Source organism: Typopeltis vanoorti, chromosome 9, assembly GCF_054136105.1.
Source record: "Typopeltis vanoorti isolate ZY-2024b chromosome 9, IOZ_Tvanoo_1.0, whole genome shotgun sequence".
NCBI lineage: Eukaryota > Metazoa > Arthropoda > Arachnida > Uropygi > Thelyphonidae > Typopeltis > Typopeltis vanoorti.
In genome coordinates, this window is record NC_143557.1 from 42,317,906 (window position 1) to 42,332,574 (window position 14,669).

General features: G+C 35.8%; 1 protein-coding gene across 2 annotated transcripts in view; it reads right to left on the reverse strand.

Moving 5' to 3' along the window:
* The window catches only part of LOC150103007 (uncharacterized), a 200,216-nt gene that overhangs the window by 46,952 nt on the left and 138,595 nt on the right, over positions 1 to 14,669 (reverse strand). For both annotated transcript variants that reach the window (XM_090398150.1, XM_090398151.1), the window contains exon 9: positions 1,290 to 1,352. In XM_090398150.1, coding sequence (XP_090254276.1) covers positions 1,290 to 1,352 — 63 coding nt within the window. The remainder of the gene's footprint in view (positions 1 to 1,289; positions 1,353 to 14,669) is intronic.

Sequence of the window (14,669 nt, forward strand, 5' to 3'; positions counted from 1 at the left end):
CAGCTATATGGTGTCAATGGGGCATTATATCAAGCAATACTTAGTCTTTATTTGAGTTGTAAGTAAGCAGTTAGAATTGAAGGAAGTACAGGAAGATGGTTTAATGTTAATTCTGGTGTGAGACAAGGATGTACATTATCCCCTCTGTTATTCATTATCTATATGGATCACATTATGAAGGAAAGTGGTATTAAACATGATATCAAAATTGGAGATGTTAATGTCAGCTCTTTGCTTTATGCGGATGATGTTATACTTCTAAATAAATCCGCTACACGTCTGCAAGATTCTCTGACTAAATTGAATAGCTGTTGTCATAGTTATGGTATGTAGGTCAGCAATAAAAAGACAAAGACAATGAAAATAGGCAGAATCATTGAAAATGTCAACTGTGTTGTGAATGGAGAACCTGTGGAACAAGTAAAACATTTCAGCTACTTAGGCACGATTTTTACTGAAGATGGTAAATTAAATATAGAAATAGACAACAGAATCAGCACAGCTGGTATGGTGGGAAGTCAAGTGAATAAATTCATATGGAATAAGAGAGAAATTAGTCAGAACACTAAATTAGCTGTATACAAGACAGTGTTCAAACCAGTTTTAACTTATGGATCTGAGAGCTGGGTCAGAAGTAAAACACTTGACCAAAGACTAGAGACTGCAGATATGAGAGTTCTGAGAAAGATTATAGGCGTGAACAGATGGCATCAATGGCAATATCATATTAAAAATGAGGATATTAGGAAAGAATTTGACATTTTCAGCATCCAGGAATGCGTTATCAGAGCTAATCTCAGGTGGTATGGTCACCTAAACAGAATGGGCAAGGAAAGATTAGCAAAACAAATGTTCTCTGCCAGGTTGGCAGGAAAACGACCCAGAGGAAGACCAAGTTATAGGTGGATTGATACGGTAGAAAGTGCCTTAGACGATAGAAATATAAGATCTGATAATGTTGGAGTCTTGACAAGTAACAGACTGATTTGGAGGAAAATTGTAGATAGGAAGTTAGCAATGATATAATTTTTTCATGTAGTACTATCATATCCTGTACAACCCTTGTGGTTACATGGCAGGAATTTGATGATGATGATACATGCATACTAAATATGTTAAGTCAAGTATGCAATATATTAACCATTTCAGTATATAATAACTTGCTCGAATCATTTGTGTTGAACATACTTTCTGATGAAAATAATAACATGACATGCTGAGGTGATATGCATTTGAGATCATGTTATGTAGTGTTTAATTATTACAAAAAAAAAAAAAAAATTGCTTACCAAATCTTTAAGCAGGACGGAAATAGAATTCTTCAACATCTGATACTCATTATTCATGCGACTCTGAAATAAATAAGAATATAAGGTAGTCAGTATATTGTCATTACTATATACATATAGGTTTTTCTATGAAGTCAGGGATGTGTTAAGGAGGACCCTCTTCAGGTCACACAATGTCTTATAAATACTTATCATACTTCCCCTTCAAAGAATCCACTGAAGATGCACCAATGTCCAATGGCAGCTTATTTCATTCACAAGGAACATGCAATGAGAAGACCTTGGACTTCATATATCAAACTGGTTAACAACTGCAGGATCTTTGCAATTGTTTCCTCTTCTCTGTGAAACACAGGCAACAATACATGAGCACAGTAATCCAGGTTTAGAAATTTCTAAGCCGTGTGAAGTAGGGAGGAGGAATAACTTCCTTATTCCTACACATTAGTGTTTTCTACAACTGCAGTTATCCACTGTGATGACTACCTTAGCAATGTGGTCGCTAACTCACTTTCCACTATTAATACTATGGCTGTAGCTTTATCGACTTCACTGAGCCGATAACAGGCCCATGAAATGCAACATACAACTTCTCCTATACAAGTCAATTCTTCAATCCTGCTTTCTAGAAATGGAGCTGTTTTCAAAGGGACTAACAATATTAGCAAGTATCTGCACGAAATGAGCTGGAGAGAGACATCAGGTAGGTGGTAGATGACCTTGAATGTCAGTGAAATGCTACAACCTAGCTTACTCAGCACGCGAAGCAGCTGATGCTATGTTTGGTCACTAAAGCAGGTGTCCCAGCTTCTGTTGCTCCTTCCACTACATGTGGTGAGTGATATTTTTCAAGGCATGCCAAATTTACTGTGGAGACCCTGAGTCATTCTTCTTTTTCGAGGGTAAAGCAGTGGCTGTACAACCTAGCTGTCAGAGAGTGTATGGTGCTGAACATGGCAATGCATTTAGGCACTACAAGAATATCAAAAATAAGCCTGAAAGAAAGATGTATAGTGGTATGAGCTGCAGGGGGGGGGAAGAATTGGATGCTTTCTGTATAGGTGATATATCTAAAAGTGTATATTCTCCTGCTGCATGTTTCCTCTGCTATTTCACCTTGAAAACATTTAATATGACAATTAATTCAGACTAATATTGTGTCATTATAGTTAAAATTAAAAACTAACCACCCTCAGAAAATCCTCCAAAAAATTTAAAAAAATTCAAACCTTAAAAAAAATTTCTTCTGTATCCACTTCACCAACATCTGTAGAATAAACACCAAATTGAATTATGTACACTATCAGCTACAGACATTCAAATCCCATATATTTCTGAACCTCAAATTACCACAGCAGTTAATCTTAACCATCCAAAATCACTATGATTTCTTCTATGAAAAGGGTGATAAATGTGCTTTTGTAGGTCTGATATTCCTTACCAGAAGATGACAAATTTTGAATCTGCTCTTTTTGACCATCTGTGGCTTAAAATTTTCTTGCCTTGTTGTATATCATTCATCCTCTGTCCCTATCACTCTTCCCCAATTATAAAAATCATTCTAACCTTCTTATAGTTGTAACTTGATTTCCTACAATATCTAATTTCCGTAACAGTGAAGTCACCTTCCTCAGTGACTTGAATGTCCACAACTCCAAATGGTTCCTTTTTCCCAATTCAACTGATCAAGCTGAAAGAAAGGCTCAAGTATTTGCTATATGCAACAACCTAAAGTAAACTGTTCATTTTATCCAACAATCCTCTTTCCTCTCCAAAACACTAGTCTTATTTTTAATCAGTTCTTCTTCCAAGTTGAGGTGGCTTCTCCACTGGTTTCAATCATAATTTCATGTAAGTTCTATCTTCAGTGGAATAATCTTCTCTCAACCATTTGTAACAACATGTCCTTGGGCACTCCAACATCATTAAGTAGACAGTTTTGCCTGACTTTTATGTCTCCTCTCCATGATCATACCACTGTTTCTGCTCTCCAAGTTCTAGACATCTATGTATGTGTTAGAGAAATTATCCATTTTGAAATGAGGGTCACCATTCTCTACTGTGTTCAAAACCTATGGTTTTCCAAGAAAAATGCTAAAGTAATCCAAGGGGGAAAAACAGCATACTGTAAGTGGCTTAGAGACAAAAACGCAAGCTTCATTTGCAGCCTATAATGAAACCTCAACAACTGCAAATCAATCAATAACAGTTCTAATTTTGAAAAAACTAAATCTAAAAAAACACACCACTTGCATAAATAGGAGTTGTCTTCTGATCCTTGCAAAGGCAGCTGGGTACAATTTCATTCCATCTCTTTCAACCTCTCTATCTCACACAGATGACAGTAAGACTGAACTCCTGGCATCACTCTTCTCACCCAGCTTCTGCACAGATGACAAAGGTAAATCACCACCAATAATACCTGAAACAATGTGCTGCATACTTTTTTGTGGCCATCCACCAAAAAGATGTCACAAGATATCAAAAGGTTTCAGATCCTGATGGTATCTCACCAGTTGAGCTCAAGATATGTGCTTCTGAACTAACACCTGTCCTTTAGAGACATGTTTACCATCAATCTATCAACCTATTCTCTCACATTATTGCTGTCTAAAGTAATTGAGAGGGTCATCAAAAATCAACTTCAACCTTTGGGAAACCATAAAAAAACCAGTGAAGCAACCACCAACATAGATTCTATTAGTAGATCCACAGCAGTTTTCCTAGCTTAGAGAAACCTGTGTTGTTCTTGCCATTTCCAATGTATTTGATAAGGTTTGGCATTGAGAACCTCTCAGCAAATTGCCATCTTATGATCTGCCTTCCATCCTTTGTCATTCATTGGATTGCTTTTCTCTAAACAGCTCAGTGCATGTAATAGTAAAGGATGTTCTCTCTTCACATTTTCCCACTAATACAGGTGTTCCTCAGGCCTATTATTTCCCCCATCTTCTTTCTTATATACATAAATGACCTTCTCTCACTGGCCTCACCTTATCCATTGTTGAAATGATGATAGCACTCTTTATTCTTCCTACTCATATGACAAAAATTGCAGTGCTCAGATGTCTCAAGCTTCAAGATCTACAATAAGCACTTTAAATACTGACCTCCATGCCATCCTTCAATGAGGATAATGACAAATTAATCATCCCCAATGCCTCCAAAACACAATTTTGTGTTTATTATTACCATCATAGACCTCCAGGTAGTCAAGGACTCATTGAAAGATGTCATACATAACCCACACCAGCTGTCCTACCTTCTTTTAAATTTCATTCACACTGCATGTAATTATTACTTCAACAGGTAAATTGTTTGAAAAACTCATTGCTCTCTTTCTCTCTCTCTGAGAGAAAAATTTAACTCTCATCCTTTTTCTTAACCGCACACAAACTTAACTTCCACAGAGTCCTCTTGTTCTCTCCCTACCTTCCATATAAAATGAAAAATGTCAACAACCAATCCTATAATAACCTTTCAGAAGTTGATAGACCTTAGTCTCCTGTCTACAGGTCGCATAATGTTCTCATAATCTATATTCTATAATCCCGATATAATCAGTGTATCTCTTCTTTAAACACCCTTTCCACAGTTCTTTATCCCCTCAGAATCCAGGAAACTAAATCTGTGCACACTGTGAAGTGTGAATGTACCAAGCCCTGGGTACATTCACACCTGGACAATTATCCTCTAACTCAGTGGTCGCCAAAGGGGTCGATATGACATTGTTAGGGGTCGATTCCGGCTTGACAGAAAAATATAAGACATCATTGTATGGGTAATATTTAATTCGGTTAACTTGGATTACCTCCATGACAAAAGACATGGAGGTAATGACAACGCAATTAAGAGTGAATCGTGGGATCAGTACCTCCATCTTACAGGTCCATGAATAGGACCTGTAAGATGGAGTAAGGTCATGAAAATAGTTACTGAGGCCAATCAAGTAGGCCAAAGTGACGTATTTACCAATAAACGGATGTTGGTGGTTTCTGCCGGCCGGCGCAGTGGGAGCGAGATTGCAACACGTGCGTGGTTCTTATTTACTGATACTTACAAGTATTCGATCCCAATCTCATTTTTGCGCATCGACATACAAGTGAGCGTTAATGTTCTAAAATTCTTCAACATACATATTATAATTCAATCGTTATTCATTCACAAACTAAACTTCTCTATGTTGAAGAGTTGAGCAGCGCTAGTAGTAATACCAGTGATATTAATACTAGTAGTTTATTAATATCACTAGTAATATCAGTGATATTACTAGTGATAGTAATAGTAATATAATAATATATACTATATTATACATACAATAAACACTAAATATAAAATAAACAATCTAAAAACTCACATAAGCGTCTTTTTTTTGCTTGTCCTATTATAATTACATAATAGTAAAATATAGGGGGGTCGATAAAAAGTCAAGAAACGCTTGAAGGGGTCGACGGGCAAATGACTTTGGCGACCCCTGCTCTAACTTGTAGCTGCAATTTCTGCTATGTTATCTTTGAACTTCAAATTCCTATGCAACATAACTCCAAGATCTCTAGCCTCATCAGTTTATCCAAGCATAATCCCGCTGGTGTATATAATACACTGTTGGAAATCTCTTCATGTCAAAGAGCAGTGAATTGACAGCCATTACTCTTTGCTCTCAGTTACAGCCTATTCAAATTATTCTGTAAGTGGTGTGTATATCAATAACATTCTCAACTACCGTACCTATGTTTGCATCATCAACAAACAACTGAACAACCCCTGTCAGGTCCTTCCCAATATCATTAATGTATAGATATTGAACAACAATGATCCAAGGACTGATCCCTGTATACCACTTTCTGATACTCGTCCATCAGCAACCCATTTATCCAAGCAAATAACTTATATTCCAATTGCATATTCTCCAACTTATGCAACAGCCATTCATGTGATATTCTATCAAATGCCACAGCAAAGTCCAACAGTACTGTAGCATATCCATTCCCCTTATCTAACTCATTCATAACATTATTATAAATTATGAGCAACTTGATCAAACATGATCAAAGTGTAGTGTGTCTGTCAACACTTCTGCATGTGAATTATTACCAACTTCTCTAAAATCTTCAACACCTCTCCAGAGATAACAACAGCTTATTAGTTAGATACAGTATCTGCACCATGCTTCTACAATGGAACTATTATGCATGATAGTCAATTCCTATGAGATCTTTCCTGAGCTGAGAATCAAGTTATACCAACATGTTAATGATCAAACCATTTCAGATTAATATTCAACATGCTAATATCCTATTACTGAATTAGTATCCAGGTTATGCAACTGCTCTGGAACTTCCTTCTCCTCATGCACCTCCATCTCTTTGTCCAGTGAGCTGGTAACTCCCTGTCAACACCAGATTGACATATCTTAGTGAAGTGAGCATTCGTTATGTGACCAGTCTTATCTACTTCTGACATAAGGATACCTGCATTCATTCTTTATTTTACATGCAGCAATGATAAAATTCTTTTGGGTTTCCTTTAGCCTGTACAGCCAATTTCTTTTCATACTCTAAGTTAGTTTTCCATACAGCCTGTACTTTATATTTTCAAAACTCCTCTTACTGTATTCTCACCATCTTTTCACATCATCATCTTCTTATAGAGATCTCTTGCTTAATAAGTCAGCAGAGAATGCCCTAAAAGAATACAGAGAAAAATGTAAATGTGTAAAAGTAGCTAAATAAAAAACATGAGAATTTTGGTAAGAATATAAAAGGTAAATATCAGGAAGGGGCAAACTGTTCTGGAAACTACTGAAAAGGCTTAGAAATGGAGGGAAGAGTATTGTAAAAGAAATCAAAGATGATAAAGGTGACATGAAAATTGAAGATAAGGATATCCTAGATGCCCGAAGTAATTACTTTGAAAGGCTGTTCAAAGAAATATGCAGTGACAGAACATTAGTAGAAAATGTTTCAAGAAGAATATTTGAATACCTGCAGTAGAAAAAGCCATCAAAAACTTGAAATGTGGAAAGGCAGTTGGAGTACATGATATTATTATTATTATTCCTGATACCTCCAAGGAGTCCGAAGACTCATCGCAGGAGGACACCTACAACTGTCTCAACCACTACACCGAACCTCTAATACGAATCATCTCCATCAACGCCATCTACCACCCACCTCCACCACCACAACTAGTATTTTTTGTCTGTAAATTGCGTGTGTTCTGAAGGGCCGATTTGTCTGTATGTGGGATGAAAAACCCAAGTTTCCGGGAGAAAAAACCCTGCTACCTCCGTATATTGAGATCGGCTAACTCACCTTCGATTGAAATCGTCCAGATAAAGATTCCTCCCATTGCAACGAGAATCGAACTTAGGCCTATTCCAATCGAAGGGTGAAATGTACCGATATGCAACCAGAAATGCTTGAATATGGAGGTATAAAAGTTTAGCAGTGGCTACACTGCATAATTCAGAAGGCCTGGTCAGAAGGGCAAATTCCACATACTGGAGCTGAGACAGACCTCATAGTTCCCATTTATATATATAAAGGGAATAAAGCTGAATGTGAGAATTTTCTCTGCTAAGCATTCCAGATAAGATTTACAAACATAGAAAAGAGGTTGAGAAACATTATAGAAAAGAAACTTGAAGAAGAATCAGCTGGGTTCAAGCCAAACAGAAGTTGTCAAGATCAAATTTTCACTTTATGACACATAGTTGAGAAATCATGGGAATATGCAAGGTTTCTACTTAAGTTTTGTAGATCTGGAAAATGCATATAAGAGGCCCAGAGAAAAGCTTTTCAATATACTACATTCATTTGGGGTAAATGAGAGATTATACAGAGCATATATATAGTCTATATTTTAGTTGAAAGTCAGTAGTTAGAATTGAAGGAAATAAAGGAAGATGGTTTGATGCTAAATCATGTGTGAGACAAAGAAGGCACATTATTTCCTCTCTTATCATCTATATGGATTGCATTATGAAAGAAAGTGACATTAAACCTGAAATTAAATTTGGAGATATCAAACTTAGCTCTTTACTTAATGAGGGTATTGTGTCCCTGTACTGGATGTGTCCCTAAACACATCCAGTACAAGTCTCCAGTGTTCTCTATCTGAAATGAAAGAAATTTGGTATGAAAATCAGCAATAAAAAGACCAAAGAACAAGAACACAGAAAACTTAAACCGCATTATGAACGGACGGCCTACAGAAAAAGTAAAATATTTCAGCTATTAAGGTACAATTTTCAATGAAGAGAACAAACTGAATTCAGAAATTGATTTTGAAAGTTTTTCCACTTGATTATATTATAAATTATTGATGTTCACGAAATCGTATTCTTGGTTTCATTCCTTTACCCAAGTGTAAGCAAAGTTTGCGCATGAAGTAACTTAATGACAGGCAACTTGTATATAAAGGCTAATGACTTCACATCAATTGCCTTAGTATCCCATAAAATGCATATATCCTTACAGACATGTATAATGCTATGAATTATGGGAAAGGCCACTACCTAGAAGTGACATCAAGGTTGAAGTAATGCAGAAGTCATATTTCCATATACAGATAGTCAGAAGGTGTCACACCTCATTAGTGAAATACTCTGAATTAGAAATCTGCATTACTTTAACCTTGGTATCACTTCTGAGTCTAGCTCCCACTGATGAGACCTCAATAAAGGTTGAAACCAGTCTGGGTAGTGGCATTTCCCATAATGCACAGCATTATACATGTCTGTAAAGATATGTGCATTACGTTATTATTATTATTATTACGTGACACCTCCAGGGAGTCCAAAGACTCATTGAGGGAGGGCACCTACTCTACAACTCTGTCTCCACCACTTGAATCCACCAACTACAAATAACCACAACTACACCAATGCCATCTACCGCACATCACCACCACCACTAATATTTGCACAGACAATCACGAACATCCATGCCCATGGCAGAATTCAAACCCACAGCCTTTTGGCTGGAGAGCAGATCTGCTAACCCCTCGGCCAACCAGGTCTGCAATTATGGGATACTAAGGCAATTGATGTGAAGTCATTAGCCTCCTTATAAGAGTTGCCCTGTCATGAAGTTACTTCATGGGCAATTGCTTACACTTGGATAAAGGATGAAACCAAGAATATGATTTTTCGGTATCTTTAATTTTTGAATTCAGAAAAAAGACAACACAATAAGCAGAGTTGGTATAGTGAGGAGCCAGCTGAATAAATTTAGCTGGGCTGAATAAATGAGTTGAGTTAGAAATAAACTACTTGATCGAAGAGATCACAGATATGAGAGTTCTGAGAAAAATTAGGGTACTGAACAGAATGACATCAATGGCAGAATCATATTAAAAATGAAGATATCAGGAAGGAACTTGAAAGTTTAGCAAAACTTTATAAGTGTTTTAGAAGAAAAAATGTTAAATATGACAATATTGGAGTGCTCACAATTAATAGACTAATTTATTTAGAGGTATAACATCATCCACATAAAGCAAAGAGCTGAGATTAAATAAAGACTACGTACTGCTTGATATAACGTCCCATCAACAGCATATAACTGTAACGTTTGGAATAGCTTCTCTCTTGACACCTTGTCATATGCCTTTTTCAGATCTACAAAACTTAAATACAATTCTTTATTATATTCCCATGATTTCTCAACTATCTGTTGAAAAGTGAAAATCTGATCCTGACAGCCTCTATTTGGCCTGAATCCAGCTTGTTCTTCACCGAGCTTCCGTTCCACAATCCTTCTCAACTGTTTCTCAAGTTTACTTGTATATATCTTACCAGGAACACTCAGTAATGAAATACCTCTGTAATTCTCACATTCAGTTTTATTTCCCTTTTTATATATGGGTACTATGAGAGCTCTACTCCAATCAACTGGAATACGTCCCTCTGTCCAGGCCTTTTAAACTATGCAGTGCAGCCACTGTATGAGTTTTATACCTCCATACTTAAGTATGTCTGGTCGAATATCATCTGCTCCTGCTGCCTTTCCACATTTCAGGCTTTTGATAGCTTTTTCTACTTCAAGTATTGATACCTGACTGCATGCCTGGTCAGTGTTTTTTACTACTGTGATGTCATCACTGTTTGTTTCATTTAGCAGTTTTTCAAAGTAATTACTCCATACTTCAAGGATATATTTTTCTCCTGTTTTTCATGATTGTTTGGCTTTCTTACATTTGTCTCTGTATTCTCTAAGAGCACAAGCTGACTTATTTACCAGGTACTTTTGATATGCTTTCTTCTTTTCCTTCACTGCCTCTTTAACTTCCTGTGTCCACCAACAAAGTTCTGATTTTTCTATCCTTGCACACACTCTCACCACATGCCTCTCTGGCTGAATCAATCAGTGTTTTCTTCAGGGCTTGCCACTGAATCTCTAAGGTTTGGTTCCTGTTCTCAAACTCTTTCATTTTTTCTTGAATAATATTTGTGAATTTTAGTCTACAGTTCACATCTGAGAGCTGCTCAACTTTTATTCTCTTTAAAATTTTCTTGCACGTTCTTCTTTTCAATATGAAATTCAATTTTATCCTGCTGAAGAATAAATGGTGATCACTTTCAATTTCAAATCCTCTGTACACTAGTGTCCTACACCAGGAAGAAAACATCACTATTACTTGTAAGAAAAAAATTCTAGTTTTTTTTTTTCTTTCTTTTTATGCATCCCTTGCTTTAATTTTATACTGCTAATAAATTTAAACTAATAGGGAGATAATATAAAGCTCAAGCAGTAGCTGATAATACTTTTCTTAAATGGGTGTAATGAAGGCATAATTACAAGAGCAAAACATATTATTATTGTATAGGCACCTCCAATGGAGTCCAAAGACTCATTTGTGGACGATCCAAATTATCCACACAATCTATCGTACCTCTTCTTGAACCCATTAGCAGACAAAGTACTCAAAAATGACTCTTGCAACACATTCTGCTCATTCACAACTCTTTAAGCAAAAAAATCTAGTCCTCATATCCCTACTAACCACACCTTTATTCAACTTCCAAGGATGACCTCTTGTTGTGTCCCCCTCTAGCCAAGTGCTGAAACATTTGCTCTGAATCAATATTATAAATGTAATGTTTTGATTATAAGTGTGTTTCAGAATTCGCTGTAAATTTCAGCTTTTCAAACAATTTAAGCATTTGCAACTGCCTTACATATTCACTACTTATGTAAAACATTATAATAATGTAACATTTTACTTTCATTATATCGTATTGATGAGAGCACTTACTGTGATATTATTATATTTACAGCTATTTTGCCTGCTTCTGTTTAGGAGTGCCCCTGTTTAAACGTCATTGGCTTTTTACTCACGGATTCTTAGGGCATTGTAGATGTATATAGACCAATAAACATATGTAGCATAAAGGAAGAGAAATTTACACATACCTTTTTCTGGGTGTTGTGGCTTTTCTTCTTTCTGCAATGTCCAAACTGTGTTCGTGTGTGTGGGGGGGGGAGAAGTAGGCAATGTAGGAGAATTAAATAGAAATGAAAAAAAAACAGGTTTTTTGAATAATATATATATATACATATATGTTATATTATTAGGGATGGGTGGAGCATCTTTTTTTATATTTATATAGGGTGGGAAAGGGTGAAGGGGTTGAAAACAGCAACTGATTTTTAGAGGGGGGGGGGTTGACAGGGTGCGGTCCGTTTTGACTATGCTTGGTCGTCGTCTGAACACATGGAGGAAGTGGATGCTATGTCAGGTTGGGTCGGTGCTTCTGCTTTTGAAGTGTTTGTGTTACCGCCTATTGGTCGGGGTTGTGACCTCAATTTTATGTTGTGAAGCTTCCAAATCTTGGAGATTATGCAGGGCCTGTGGACATTGATAGAGTTCGCGTCAAATTTTATGGCTATTGTTTCCAATATTCTAAGCATTGTTTCATTGTCTTGTCTGTCTACTATGATGGCCTTGTCGATCTGCGGAGTATGTTTTTGTTCAGGGACGTGAACGGCTATTTCCATTTTTCCTGTGCTTTGTATTCGATTTTTCTTTTTGATGTTGCGTTTTTTAGTGTTTAAATGTTCTGGAATAGGGATGTTACAATCGCAGAAGTGTTCTTGTAGTCTTGCCCATAAAGACCTGATGGTGGAACCCGTGTAGGTGATATCACAGTGTTTTTGGCAGGGAAATTTATAGACTACGTTGTGGTGTTCAAATATTTCTTTTTGTGTGTGAGATTTAGCGGGATTTAGGAGATTTGCCAATTTTTGGTTTGTGGTGAATACCAGTTTGTAGTCAGTATGTTTGAAGATGTATTTATAGGCTTCGTATGTGTTTTGAGTGTATGGTAGTTTGATAATTTTTTGTGTTGGGAAGTTTGTTTTGGTACTTGGGTTGTTTTGGCAGCTTTTGGCCGTCCTGTTTGCGTAATTTATTAGTTGTGTTGCGATTTTTGAAGATCTGTGTTAGTTTTTTTAATCTAAGTAATCTAAATGCAGAAATAAAAAAAAACCCATTATCTTGAGTTTACCATGAAGTTCTATTTTTTTTTTTTTTTTTTTTTTAATCATTGTAAACAATTTCACAACATACCTTCCTGGCTGACTCATTCAGCCATTTCTTCAGATTTTGTCAGTGCATTTCTAAGCTTTGGAATGGGTTGTATTGTATTGTCAGCTGAGTGCGAAGTTGGAGTTTTGATTTCATTACCCTTGTTCAAAAATTGGCTGCGATTTTTTTTATTAGACTGCTTTTGGCACCTTTGTTGGATAATCAAGGTTTGAATAGTAGTCTGATATTTTGTGTGGAATTGGATGAATTCCTTCTTTCCAGTTAGAATTAGTCCAGTCATTCAGCTGGAGCAGATGTATGATTCAGAAGAATTGAAAATAGTAATCAGCCCAAGGAAAGGATGTGGTCATAACCTTGCATTTGTTAGATTCGCAGTATATTTGGAAGGAGAACATGTTAAGAAGAGAATGAGTATTAAATGAAAGACTTGACAAGTACAGTAAGTATTATGTAATATAAAAAAGATTTTTGTATTTGTCAAAATCATGTCTTCATTATCTCATGGTATGCCTATTGATGGAGATACCATGAGATAATCTCTTCTTGCTGGAAAAAGATGTGGGTCTTGATAATATTTGTTAAGCAAGTGTTGTGTTGTCAACAAAAAGGATAGAATTTGAACAGAAATAACACTATTTTTATTGCCAAAATTATCACAGTAAGTGGATATTATTTCTGGGGAAAACTCCCATGTTACTCCTCTTAACAAACTATTATATTACAAAAACGCAAGGTAAACTCAATAGAACTTCATGGTAAACTTCTGTTCCAGGAGAATTCCTGGAACAGAAGAAATCATACTGAAAGTTCCTAAAGTAAGTCAGCAAGGGCCAAACAGAATATATAGAAAAATGTAAAACATTCTAAATTATGGGTAAAAGTAGCAAAAATAAAAGCCCTAGGAAGACTTTAGGAAGAATATAATTATCATGAAAATAGCAAAGGTGTAAAAATAGAAAGAATACTATAAAAGTAATGCAAAAACTGAAGATAAGGATAATCTATTTGTGTGGAATGATCATTTGAAGGATTGTTAGATTGGCCATATGAAGTTTTATGTGACTTTTACTCACAAAAGTTTGTAAACCTATGGTACAATTTTTACCGAGGGTGGACTAGACTAAGGATTTTTTTATTTTATTAATTTTTAAATTTGTACTGTTTATTTTTATGTAATCCATAAACTCCACTCTAGAAACCAAAAACAAAATTTTTTCAAGTACTTCAGACCTCCAAATAAGTGTGGAGGTAGTCTCACACTGGGCAATGAAATTCATTGTCCACCTAAAGACAAACATCCATGCCACCGCAGGATTCAAACACACAACCTGTTTACTGGAGAACACAGATGTGCTAACCACTTAGCCAACAAGGGCAACTGTACTGACAATCTTTAAGCTTATAGAGACCACATGATACATATTAATTTAAAAATCTTCATTAGTTTTTCTTTACCTCAACTAGTTTCATGTACAATCAGATAAACTTCTTCGGGAGCATTTTCTTTTACAAAAATAAAAATTAAAAAAAAAAATACATAAAATAAAATAAAATAAAAAACAAAGGACTATATTGTCAAAGCTCTCAAGCCTATTAACCTCAGATACACGGCCTCACTATGAGGTGCTAACAAACATGAGATTTTAGTGGTTGTACTCTGACAATCTTAAACCTTCTGATATAAAAACCACATCATGATTATTAATATAATCATGATGTGGTTATATTAATATAAAAAACATTTGGTTATATTTAAAAATCTTTATTAGTTCTTTACTACTCAACAAGTTTCGTGTGCCATCAGGTTCACCACTTCAAGACTTAATT